This window comes from Pleurodeles waltl, chromosome 5, assembly GCF_031143425.1.
Source record: "Pleurodeles waltl isolate 20211129_DDA chromosome 5, aPleWal1.hap1.20221129, whole genome shotgun sequence".
Taxonomy (NCBI): domain Eukaryota; kingdom Metazoa; phylum Chordata; class Amphibia; order Caudata; family Salamandridae; genus Pleurodeles; species Pleurodeles waltl.
In genome coordinates, this window is record NC_090444.1 from 1,720,183,453 (window position 1) to 1,720,197,472 (window position 14,020).

The window sequence follows — 14,020 nt, forward strand, 5'->3', positions numbered from 1 at the left end:
AAGAGCAGGCAGACAGCGCCATTGGTACAAGACCGCCGAAGGCAGCAATGTGTTCCAATGGCAATGTCCACCGCGGCTGTATCTGCCTACCGCCATGATGACTTCCACCGGCAGACTTAGGTCACTTCCTATTGTCCAGGACAGTAAGTCAGGCAGCTGCCATTTTGAGGCTCATATATGAACGAAAATTGTATTTTAAAGTTCTGTCACAAGCTGTGAAACATTTCTGCAACATAGTGCTCACTGCTGGCTTTGAGCAAACATGTAGCAATGTGCATGAATAATGTACAGGATGTCAAATTGATGTGTTTTAAGAATTTTAAGTGTAGTAGCATAGTCAGCAGAGCAATTAGAAACTGACATGTGGTATATGTGTCCCATAGATGAGCTACATGTTACTAATAATAATGTCACATAGACTGTCAGTGACATGCTTTCCCATTTCTAACATGATAGAGGAAAGGGGATGTGAATACAGTAATAAGCCATTAATTAGCTAGGTATGTTCAGTGTACAACGTTTCAACAGTTTCATGTGTGATTTTAGAGCATAATATGTGACATAGGTATGATCATACTTATGATGTACAGAATGAGTGATGCACATACATTCTGTTTTTCTCCCACAAAGTTAGCCTGGCAAAAGAAGAGTGAGAGAACCTCCAGTGTACCGTCTACTAGCAGACCTGCAGACCATGGAGGAGCAACATGTGATTCAGATCTACCGCCTGGATAGGCATACAGTCATGGATCTCTGTCGTCAGTTGGACCCAGATCTGATACCTGCCTTTTGTAATCCCCATAGCATACCACCCATTGTACAAGTTATGCCAGTGCTGCACTTCCTGCCCACAGGCTCCTTTCAAAATACAGTTACCCTAACTGCAGGGATGTCACAGCCTATGTTCAGTCTGGTCTTGAAGGCTGTACTGTCTGCATTGTTGAAACACCTGGACAGCTTCATCAGATTTCCACAATGTGAAGATTTGGCCCATATAAAGGTTGACTTTTATGCTTTGGAACACATTCCACTTGTGGTTGGAGCCGTAGATGGCACGTATGTAGCCTTGGTTAGCAGATGGCCATAGCATTGCCGTTATTGCCATGGACTGTACAATAGTGGAGGAGACAGGTGGGTTGAATTGATTGTTAGTTTCACATGCAAGGCTTTTGAACTTGTAGTACAGAGTTCTGGTTTCCTTAATGGTAGTACAGTGCCTGCTGGGAGTTGTAATGCTGTCATTCTCTGTACTACCCAAGCCATACACAGACAGTGTGCCCCTAGGTGAGGTTAGTTGACATGTGGTATGCCAGAGAGGGGTATTTGGACATTTGGACACAGGAGTGGTGAGTGGGTTGGCTATTAAGATAGCCAAAGGTGATCAGTGAGCATGCAGGACATTGCAGTTTGGTGACAGTTGTTGAATTGTGACTTCCCTGACTCGACTTCCGAGGTATTCCTGTCAAGCCTTCAGAATGCAGGATGTCCATGATCTTCTACTCCCATGATGTGAATTGTGGGGGAGGAGGTGGCGGCCAGCAACAGTCTTGAGGACCGCCAGCTGGTGCCCTGAGGTTGTTCCACCTTTTCCTGATGTCCTCCCTTGTGCAGCTGCCTACAAAATGGACCCTATTGACTATTCCTTGCCACAGCTCCATTTTCCTGGCTATAGATGTTTGCTGGACTTGTGCTCCAAATAGCTGTGGCTCTACTTTAATGATTTCGTCCACCATCGCCTTCAATTCATCATCTTTGAAATGGGGGTGTTCTTGTGGGGACATGGTAGTGGTGAACGAGATGGTGAGAAAGAATGAAATAATTAGGTGAGTCAGTGATGATGAGGTGTGGTGCTGTGATGTGAGTTGTTGATCAGTGGTGTTGAATTTGTGTGGTATTAATTTATGTGTTGTGTGTGTTGTGCAGGTGTGGGATGAGTGTTATGTGAAATGTGTAGTGGTGCCTATTCTATGGTTGATAACTATTTTTGTGCGGCCTCTATCTTGCGGTGTCTGGCGTTCTAGTTGCAAAGGATTGTGTGATGTGAACGGGTGTGTTTTATAGTGCAGTGTGTAGGTGTGTCAGGTGTGTGGATGTGTGTCAGGTGTGGAGTTTTCAAACTATCCAATGTGGTGTGGTGTATTACTGATGTAACGGCCGACTGCCGCTGTTTGCACTGCCATTGGAAGAACCGCTATCGTGATTTGTGGGTCGTAATTGGATCAGAGGTTTTTTGGCAGGCTGGCAGTGCGGGTGGTGGGACCGCGTCCATCCCGCCCTCCAGTGTCTTGGCGGTTTCGGCATTTTGGCTGTCTTTTGGCGGGCTTGGCTGTGTAACTCGTAATACAGAGGTCTGTATGACTGCCAACATGGCGATCTTTTGTCTGTCGCCACTGCAGTGGTGTTACCGTCAGCCCACAAAACACAAAATGAGGCCCTTAGTAGTAGGTCAGTTTTAACATTGGTATTCAGACATTTTTACTTTAAGCTTTACAGCCATTGTATATGAAACTTAATATATGTATGAAGAAAGAATGTAGGAAAGGACAATAAAAGTATGGAATCTTTTGGTTGTTGCTGAGCTGCAGAGCGGCGAAGGACCACATTCATAGATCTTCAAGTTATGTGTAAAGATTATGGGCATACATTTCTAGACCTTTCAGGTACACTCACTTTCTTCAAGAGCATAGAAAATCTGAATTTGATCAGCAGTCAGTATATAATGTATATGTTGGACAATTCACATGTGATATATTGTTGCCCCTTTGCTTACAGCCTACTCATAAAATAGCGGATGTTTGACACAATATCGGAACAATATCGAGACACACAAATATCAAGTCATAAACACTGATTACAAAAATATTGTCTGCATATACTTATAGTGGTAAGTACAAAAATATTGGAACAAAAATATAGTTTACACTAATATTGTTAACAAAAAATACAAAAATATTGATTTTCACTATATATATATATAGTCTGTGTAACAGTAGGGAAAATGTTGGAGTTTGTAGGGGATAAATTTACTATTCCCACTCCAGTTTGTGCAACAGTAGGGAAAGCATTGCACTGCGGAAAGGTTAAATATACTGTTCCCACTGCAGTCTGTGCAACAGTAGGGACAGTGCTGTATTACAAAGGGGTAATATATACTATTCCCACTCCAGTCTGTGCTACTGTAGCAAAAGTGTTGGACTTCTAAGGGGTGAAATTTACTATGCCCACTCCAGTCTATGCAACAGTAGGGGATGTATTGTACTACAGAGGGTTTAAATTTACTATTCCCACTCCAGTCTATGCAACAGTAGGGAAAGCATTAGATTTCAAAGGGGTTACATTTACTATTCCCATTCCAGTCTATGTAACAGTAGGGAAAGCATTTGACTTAGGAGGGGTTAAATTCACTATTCCTACTCCATTCTGTGCAGCAGAAAGTACTTCACTTCAAACACGTAACATATTTAAAAAACCCTATTAGTTGACCAGAAATATAAAACTCCTATTAGGAAAATGTATATTCACTGAAAAAACAAAGGGTACGGAGATGTTGTAGTTAGGTTCTGAATTTACTTGTACAAAACTATATAAATTCAGCAGTTGTAGTTAGAGTTAATTCAAGTAACTATAACTCGTGGCCTAAGGTAACTACAATTCGCACCCCCTCCATGCACAGTTTTCTTTTCAATAAGTTGAATGCTAATGTTTCATTGATATTTTTAATGACGTTATAAAAGTTGTCATGAGTGCTGTATTATCTGGAATAATTAGCAGTGCATGGCGAGGGCACGAGTTATAGTTACCTTAGGCCGCAAATTATTGTTACTTGAAATAACTCTAACGGCTGAATTTCTGTGGTTTTGTATGAGTACATCCAGAACTTGACTTTAATGTCCCTGTAACCTTTGACTTTTTCCGTTAACTTTTGAAGGTTTTTTAAATTATATTTCCTAACTATAATGTCCCTGTACTCTTTGTTTTTTCAGTGAATTTTTATGTTTTTTTTAACGTAAAGTAATTGTAATTACTATACGTTAACCCAACCACACCCATGCATGGCCTTTAGCTGTGCGCAGTGGAGGCTGATTCCAGGCACTGCGGCCAAAGCCCCATAACCACCCAAACCTGCGCCGTGCACGGCCTTTGGCTCCCACCAAGCAAACGCAGACAGCTATTTCTCAGGGTGTGCACCAGGGACATAGTAGGAGCCGGCCCTGGGGGGTGGCAGTCCCCAGGACCATCATTGGCTCCTGGAGGGGGGCTCCGCGGCCCTCCTCCAATGTGAATTAGCCCCATCGAGGTGGTGGTCCCCCAGGGCCGTGGGTTCCTTACGGACCACCTTCCTTCTTTAAATTCAGCCTTATTTATGATTAGAGTCCCAGGCAGGTGGCGTCCAGAGGGCTGCGGGGGAGCCAAGTTTGCTTTGGAGGAGAAGGTACTCTGTCTCTGTTGCAACGGAGTACCCTCTCTGCTGAAGTCTAAGGGCCTAATTACGAGTTTGGCGGTCACTAGCCGGCCAGACTCATGGTGGCGTCTGGACCGCTACTGCTGTGGTGGTTCATCGAACACATTATGACTCTGGCAGGCCGACCAACAGGGCTCCACCGTCTCTGCCGGGATTGGTGATACTGATTGGCTGACGGCAGGTGCAGGCTACAGTCATTCAGGCTGGCGCTGCATGCAGCGTCGTCCTGCTGATTACAGCCTGGTTTCACCGCCATGAAAAGGCTGGCTGAGAACTGGTGCAGGGGGCTACAGGGAGGTCCCTGCCCTACCCATGGCAGCACCCTTTGTGGCGACCACTTCGCCGGAGTTATTGAGAGTTTCCTGCTAGGTCAGCGGGCAAAAACCTCAGTTTTGGCCTGCCGGCCTAGCAGGAAACAGACTACAGCATTGTCTCCCGCTCGTAATCAAACTCGCAATGTTCACTCTGTGACAGTGATGGGCAGGGGGGCCCTGCACTACCCATGCCAAGTGCATGGGCAGTGCAGGACTCCCTCTGTGGCCCCCTGCACCTGTTCTCCGCCAGCCTTTTCATGGCGGTGTTACCACCATGAAAAGGTTGGCGTAGAACAAGGTTGTAATCTGTAGGACAACACTGCGTGTTGGGTTGCCCTGGCAGATTATGATCTCTGCCACCGCCAGGCTGCCGGTATCATGGATCTTGGCTATGCTGGCTGTTCCCTGGCGGTCTGACCGCCAGGGTTTTAATGTGGCGGTTGGACCGCAGCAACAGTGGCGATCCTGACGGCTACTGCGAGTGTGGCACACTCGTAATGAGGCCCTAACTATGGTTGCATTGTTATGATTGTTCATGATTTTGTAAACTAAGAACTATAAATTTTTAAAATGTTTAAAAAAAGAACAACAGTTGTTCATGTTTTCTGTTCATGGAAAAAAATGGCTGAACAATCTGGTTGATCTTTTATGTTCTCTTTTTTCCCAATTCCAGACTTTGTTGCAACATCTTTTGGACACCTTAAAGGGAAATTCAACACATAACAATAGCATGCTACTCCTCTGGGCTTCTCAGGCTAATGCTAATCCTGTAAGTACATTGAAATAAAAAAGATATGTGCTTTTTGTGTGTTTGTGTGAAATGGGATATTGAATTACATGGATTTAATACAGTAATAGAGCATAAACAGAATATGTGGTATTACAGGAGGCTGAATAAGTCTCTTACCTTTTGTATGGAATATTCTTCGACAGGTTGCAAATACACATGAATGTAATGAGAAAGACAATTGTTGGAACACCTACAGATGGTAAACGTAGGAGTGTACTATATAAATGTAATCACAGTCATCCCAATTGTGACGCAGTACATGATTGTGACTCTTTTGTTGCCCCATATACGTCAGCATAGTGTAGTGCACAGAAGAATGTAAAGGGAGACCGTGTTAAGTAGTTCTGCAGAAAGAATCTAAAATCATCAGAAATGTCTGCTTGATGGCCCAGAACTGTAAATGCTATTGCAGGGTTGCGGTTATTCTTCCACAAGACTGAAGAGATAGTTGTTCTTGCTAGAAAAAGGCAAGTAAAGATTTTGATAGTAACAACAGGCCTTCAGCTTCGAAGAGTCTTTGAAAACAACAGCAAGACGAGGAGGTGTAGGATTATATGCTATATTTATTTAAGGTTGATTTAGATCTCAAAACTGAGATCAACATGCTGTTTTATATTATGAGCTAAACAGTAAACTCACACATCCATAAAACCTTTTTTTATTGGGTTTTTGGCCATATAACAATAGTAATGAGCCGTACATTATCTGTAGCCTCAGGTACATAATACCTTACATTCAGATAGCATCAAGTACAGAGAGCACACTTGGAGACAGAGACATATTCACCCGCCCCAGGACTGGTCCCCTGAGCAAGCATTAGAATACCTCATTCAATATTTGAGGTTGATAACAGATGAGAAGCTGTGAGAGGGCTCCACATATCTTTAGGTCCCGACAGTGGTGCTAGTTCTTCCATATTTGTTTCTAATTGTTCCTTACAGTAAGTCACATCCATCAGCCAATGAGCTGGCTTTGGCGTCGATCTCTTTCCCAAGTACAGAGCCTCTCCCCTTTTGGCTATTAGTAGTGCCAGAGCCACAAACTTGTGATGTGTAGGCTGAGGTTGACTGGCCAGGCCCAAGAGACATACATGTGAAGCTCAAGGCAACTGTTCATTAAATCATCTCCAACTGGACGGACACTGCCTTATCCCAGAACTGTTGAATGGGGCTACATTGCCATGTTAGGTGAAGGAAATCAGCTGCAGGAGTTTCACAGCGTGTGCAGTTATCATTGTCTCGCAGTCCATATTGTGCTAGTCTGACTGGGGTGTACTACATCTGTTGCAAATACTTAAAGTGGATTATACGTAAATTACAATTCGATGTAAGCAGTTGTGTTAATGTGAAGAAGAACCGCAGTCCCTCTCTGTCAAGGGTGGATTGAGGACAGCATTCCAGTGATCCAGGGCTAGGGCCAGTTCCGTGCAATTGTCCTGTTGGGTTGCGTCATAGAGTCTTGTTATGAGATTATTCCGTGTGGACCTTGTCAGCAGGATTTGAAACTCACTCAGCATTGGGGGTTTCATCAGAAAAGATGGCTGTAACTCTTGCGTGGCTGCTCGTGAGCGATAATAAGTAAAACCAGCAACAGTGTCTGGTGCCCTGTCTGCAGGAGATCAGTCGGAGGGACAAATTGCCCTGTGTTGTACACATTCACGAAAAAGTTTAGTCCAGCTCTCACCAAAAGGGCTAGTGTGCCGGTTTCATGTGTGACTGAAAAGGCCGGGTGGTATCATAGGGGGAGTGCTGGAGCATACAGGGGAATCATCCCAGCTCGTGCTCCCAACTGCCTCCAGGCCTCCATGGTACATTGTACAGTGTTTATTTCCCTTCATGTCATCTCTTTACAATGGTGAGCTAGAACAGAGTTCGGTGGGCGGGGGTGTGCCTCGACGGCCTCTGCTGCTACATGCGGTATGTAGTCATGAGGGGTATGCCAATAATGTGCGAATCGTGCCTTGTGCGCAAATATATTATAGGTGTAAATCTGGTGCATGAAATCCGCCTTGTGCTTAGGGAAGAGTCATTGTGTCCCATCCGATCCGATGTTGTTTCCCAGCTCAGGCCATTGTGATCATATGAGACCTGGTGGTCTTGAACAAGTGACGGGGAAGGACAATGGGTATGTTAGTGAATGGGTAGAGAAATGTCATTAGTGCTATTCTATCTGCTAGAGAGAGCATCAGTCTAGACCATCTTGTCACCTGGTCTTCTAGGTTCACCACTGGTCTTCCATAGTTTTCCGGAATGACCAGCTCGGGATCCCTGTGAATCAAGATACCTGAATATTTTGCGGGGTCCATAGACCACTCAAGAGGAAAATCCAGGGGGAAGGGTGTCGTGTGTGATGTCACTGGAAGTAAGTATTTATCATGAGACCAGGGTACCATGCATATTGCGTATAATCCCGAAGTATAGATGCCAGATGTATGTGGGGGTCATGGACAAGGAGCACCAAGTTGTCTGCATAGAGGGAGACACCAATAGGGAGTAGCCGAAAACGTGTGAGTGCATGTTGCTGACGAAGCACACATGCCAGTGGCTCCAACACCAGAGTGAACAGTATTAGAGACAGTGGACAGCCCTGTCGGGTGTCCGACATATATAGGTATTGTCTCTGATATGTGGCCATTGACTCATACACGAGCCACTGGTGCGGTATACAGCAAGTGCACCCATCTAAGAAATTACTCAGGCATGCCCATGCGGCTCAGTATAGTAAACATATAAGGCCACTCAAAAGAGTTGAAGGCCTTGGCAGCATCCAGCAGTACTGCTGCCGCCACCATAGAGGGGTCTAAGTAATTTAGCAGGACAAAGAGGGTGCATAAATTATGCATCGTGGATCGGGCTGGTATAAAGCCGGATTGGTGCAGCAGTTCCAGGTTAGGGATCAGAGAGCGTAGTCTGGTGACGATTATTTTAGCTAAAATTTTGGTATCCGTGTTAATCAGCGATAGTGGTCTGTATGATTCACATGCCTAAGGGGGTTTATCGGGCTTAAGCAAGGTAATGATTAAAGCCTCCTGCAGCGATGGGGGAAGTATATTATGGCAATACGCCTCCTCATATAATGCAAGAATATGTAGGGCCAGCAGATCTATGTATGCTTTATAAAATTCCCCAGTCAGACCATCCTGTCCAGGTGATTTACCATTTGGGAGGGAGCAAATAGCGTCCTTCACTTCCTCCAGGGTTATTGATTGAGCCAGAAATTCCTGTTGACCATTCGATAGCCACGCCAAAGCTATGTCATCAAGGAATGCTGCAATGTCCGTTGGTAGAGCGAAGTCTCTAGCAGCACTGAGTTGGGTATAGAAATCATGGAAGGAGGCCAATATATCTGGAGTATTATGTTTGCTCATAATGAAGAAGTAAGTGATTGTCACAATATGGGTGGTTGTCCATGTAGTTTTCAGCCGCTGTGCTAGGTGGTGGCCAGGGCGACCTCCCTCTCCAAATGCCTGAGCAACAAATGCCAACGTGATAAATATCTCAGTTCACTTTGGCCATTTTATTGTATTGTGTGACTTGCTCTATGGGCGAGAGTCTCTGGGGGGGGGGGCATGATCATAGTCGCGCTGTAGTGCCTGAATACTATCTTATATCTTATATCTTGTGGAGCTGAGTGCAGATATCCTGCAATAAACCTGCTTGGGAGCTAAAGCACACGCCCGCATAGCGACCTTAAATGCCTCCCAAAGGGTCTCTACATGGACTACTGAACCCATGTTTTTCTCAAAATATTCTGCTATTGCTGTACAGATATCTTCACGGAACTCCTGACCCAGCAACACAGTTGCTGGGAATGTCCATGTAAATGGGGCATGAAGATGTGTAGGAATCGACACTGTCAATTGTAGAGGTGCTCGATCTGAGACGGTCCTGGCAAGGTGTCGCACATCAGTTGTCCAGTCATTCACCTCCCGTGACACCAGCCAGTAGTCCAGTCGGGACCATGAGTTATGTACTGATGAAGCAAATGTGCCCTCCTGTTTGTCACAATTTCGTAGTTGCCAGATATCTACCAATCCGCAGTCTCCCAAACCATTGTCTTGGTGGAGTGTTTGCCGTGTCGGTCAGAGCATGTCCCACGATCTTGTAGCAGGTCTAGATATGTGTTTAGATCCCCTCCTATAGCAGAGGGCCTCAGAGGATGTAGATTGTTCCCTATTTGAATGAAGAATTCAGGGTCATCAGTGTTGGGGCCATATGGGTTGACCAGTGTCACAAGGGTGCCACAGAGAGTACCCTGTAGAACGGCATATCTGCCATGTTTGTCTATCTCAGTGTAGGTGGTAACGAAGGGTGTGCCTCATTTGATCAGAATAAGTATTTCGCTGGAGTATGATGAGTATGAGGAGGCAATGCGAATTGTGGCCCAGTGAGCTCCCATGGTGTGTTCTGTTCTTTTTATTAAGTGTGTTTCTTGGAGAAAGGCGATTTGGATGTTGTATCTGTCCAGATAAGCCAGGACTTACCTCATTTTACAGGTGTTAAGCCCTCTTACATTCCATGTTAAGAGAGCTAGTGGGTTAGGCAGTGTATGTCACAGTGGTGTTGCTGATGTAGAACTAATGGCGGTACTGCACTCCAGGGATATGCCACCTCAGTTTCTGTGTTGAGCGGGGTTGGTGGTTGCCGAATGCAAGGATAATGAGTGGATTCTAGCTCTCTGCCCACGGAGCTGCACTACAGTGCGGACATCTTGCTTGGGTTCCTGGCCATGCCCCCATTTATAAAACTTTAAAAGTGTATTTACATTCTAAATACATTTTCAATACATAAAAACACCCTCTAGTTGTCTTTAGTTTGGATCACAGAAACAACACACGGTTGAGATCTTGAATCCCACTATTACAAGGGTGAAATATGGTGTTCTCCAAACCAGTTCCATACCAGTTTGCCAAATGGCATTACAGAGGTAAATCATTTGTTTGCAGATTTGAAACAAATCTGCGTAACTGATGACCCATTGGAAGACTTGAGTATGGCTTAATTTTTTTGGTTCCACATTTATGCAAACAATGTTACACCACACTTTTTCCCCAAATTAAGTGGCGTCCCTCAAAATCTTGCATTATTTATAGCCTTTTTCAGTGAAACACAAAATGAATACACTGATAAGGTATCTTGGTTTCACACCAGAGAAAAACTCTATGGCCTGATTTATTTGTTGGCAGAAAGAATACTCTGTTGCGGAGTACTCTTTCTGCCAACCTGAAGGTCCGCCCTCCTCTTTTAAGAAGGGGGGGCCTTCAGTATATACACATCACTCTCGATGCTAGCAATCACATCCTATTCAGAGATCTGAACTTCCACCACGACCACGCTGACCCAACTAAAGAGCACTGACTCAGGCTCTTGGAAGCCTGGGCCTCACCCAATGCAAAAAGTGACCTATCCACATCACTGGACACCTGGAACCTATCTTCACCAACTACGACTAAATCTGACTAGATAACCCCACACCAAGCACCTGGACAGACCACACCCTCATCAAATTCAGCATCTCAGCCCCAGTCCACACATCACTGCCAGACCAGCCTGCCGAAACTGGAACAGCATCCCTGACAAGGACTGGAACACCGCTCTCAACACGCACTGACCCAAACACAGCAACAGCCTCCCCAAAGCCAGCCATTGAATATTTCAACAGTTGGACCACCTCCTGCACCGACCCCCTTGTCACCCTCAAACACAGCAATACAACAAGATCCAGAACGCAGGCTAGTTGGTACATGGAGAAATGCAGACTGATGAAACAACACTGCAAACAACTGGAGCACAAATGGAGAATGAGCCATGACAATGCAGACAAAAGTTCATTTAAATTTGCCCTAAGATGCTACGCCCAAATGCTCCAGACCACCAACTGCGCTGCTCTAGTGGACCGCATTGATGCCAGCACCAAGAGAAACACACAACTGTCCTCCCATTGATGAAAAACCCCTCTTCAGACTCTTCAAAGTGCAGCAATTACAGAGCAGTCTCCCTGCTACCATTCCCGGCCAAGGTCTCAGAGAAAACTGTTAACAGATACCTCACCGAATACCTCAGTGACTACCAACTTCTCAACACCACTCTGTCTAGTTTCAGACCCAACCACAGCACAGAAACTGCCCTTATTGCCAACACAGATGACATCTGCATGACTCTGGACAGAGGAGACAGGACGGCCTTCATCCTTTGGAGCCTCTCTGCAGCATTTGACACAATCTCCCACCCCATCCTCATCTAACGCCTACACGACATCAGACTCCAAGGACATGCACTCCAGTGGATCTTCTCCTTACTGACTGGAAGGCTCCAATCAGTCATCCTAGCACCGTACACATCGGACGCCAAGTGACCTCATCTGCGGAATTACGCAAGGATCCTCCCTGAGCCTGACCTTCTTAAGCACATGCATGATCCCTCTAGCAAGAATCATCTGTTCTCACGTCATCAACTTCCTCTTCTACACCAATGACACGCAATTCATTCTCTCCCTCATGGACAAGACACCCAGTACCTAGATCAAGTTCAATGCCAGTATGACTGAAATTGTCCACTGGATGAAGACCAGCTGTCTAAAGTTGACCATCGACAAGACCGAAATTATGATCTTCCAGAGAGAACATCACTGTGTGACTCCACCTAGTGGCCAACAGAGCTAGGATCGACACCCACCCCCACCACCACCACCCAGGCAAAGAACCTTGGGATCTTCGACAGCAAACTTGACATAACTGCCTCAGTGCTGTCACCGCCTCATGCGCCATACCCCAAAGATGCTGAGGACAATTTTCAAATGGCTCCTAATCAGCACCCGGAAAACCGTCATGCAAGCCCTGGTCACACGAAAGCTGGACTACGGGAACAGCCTCTTTGCCGGGATCAACAAAAAATGCACCAGAATGTTGTAGGCCATTCAGAATTCCGCAGCCAGAATCACTCTCGACCTCCCACGCTGCACTCACATCATACCACATCTGAAGAGGCTCCACTGGCTCCCCATTCACAAACTAGCACAATTCAAACTGCTCACCCATACTTTCAGGGTACTACATAACACTGGCCCAGCATACCTCTACAATCACATCTGCTTTCACAAATCTTCCAGACACCTCCGCTCATACTGGCTTACACAAATTCCCACGCATACGGAAAACCAGATATGGTGGTCAAGATCTAGCAGCCAAGCCTTTTCCTACATCACTCCTAAACTGTGACTGACCTGCAGGTACAGATGAGAGCCTCCTCCTCACTTCTTGAATGCCGCAAGAAGCTGAAGACCTGGCTTTTCGAGTAGTCCCACTAGGCCCTATGTGTGCATTTAGGTTCTGCATACCTAAGTGCACGTAGTGTACAACAGTGCGTGGAGAAATGCCTTTGCATTACAGCATTTACACATTTTTGTGCAGTTTTTTAAAGAAGAATCCAGTTTTAAAGCCCAGGTTTCCTGGTCCATATTGGGCAACGTAACCACTATATGGATATTTACTTCTTTCTCCTGTTTAACCCGGAAAGACCCTTCCTTTATGTTCAGTTTTGAGAAAAATATATATGCATATTGCATATTAAATATTACACTGTACACAAGTATGAATACATATAAAAAGTCTTCATCAACAGAGTGCAATGTTAAGCATAAGGGAAGCTACAACAGACTATTTTCATGTTAATATCACCAGCTTCCCCAGACTTAACAAACAGAATAATTCAAGAAGTGACTTGTCACCTCAATGGAGGCAAATAACCCAAGAGGCCATAGAGGTTCCCTCAAGTTACATGTCTTGAGTCCGACATATTTGAGAGGCCGCTCAGCTGCCAACAGACATGTGCCTCCATGTTCTGCATTTTGAAAATCTTCAAGTAGAAAAGCTGTTATTGTTTCTTGTCTTTTAGAAATTGCATTAGGGAGGGAAACAAGCAGTACCTGTAATGCCCGGCTCATCCCTATTTTGGGTCACTAGTCCCAAGAAGGCAAGGGCTGAGCTACAGCCAGCCATTTTGCCTGAGGCAAGCTATAACCATCCCCTGAGTAGACAAGAGGTAAAGCCATGGTTTGCCATGGTTAGCATTCTTACAGGGCATGGAAAAGTCATTATTATTTCTGCATTTAGGCCTGGCAATACTAACATCAGAAAATGGCACTGAATTCATTTACAAATTATGATTTTTAATGATGTCAAAGAAACACTATATCCCCCTCTACTTTAAGTCTGTGTCTTTCTCTTCATATTATGTATCCTCAGATGTTCAACATATGTATTATTTTTGCATGATAACTCATTTATTACATTGTGCTTACAGTTTCCCTACTTAGAAAATAATGCTGTTTATTTTGTTCTATTTTTAGATCACATTTTGGTCACTGGCGTTTATAATTTCTGATCCTTCCATTTACAAGAGAGTTATGGAGGAAATCTGTTTGGTTTTTGACAAGAAAGGTAATACATGAAAGATG

The 14,020-nt window shown here is 44.9% G+C and overlaps 1 protein-coding gene across 1 annotated transcript in view; it reads left to right on the forward strand.

Moving 5' to 3' along the window:
• The window catches only part of CYP39A1 (cytochrome P450 family 39 subfamily A member 1), a 284,249-nt gene that overhangs the window by 86,350 nt on the left and 183,879 nt on the right, over window positions 1-14,020 (forward strand). The window contains exons 6-7 of the mRNA XM_069236086.1: window positions 5,450-5,545; window positions 13,913-14,003. Coding sequence (XP_069092187.1) covers window positions 5,450-5,545; window positions 13,913-14,003 — 187 coding nt within the window. The remainder of the gene's footprint in view (window positions 1-5,449; window positions 5,546-13,912; window positions 14,004-14,020) is intronic.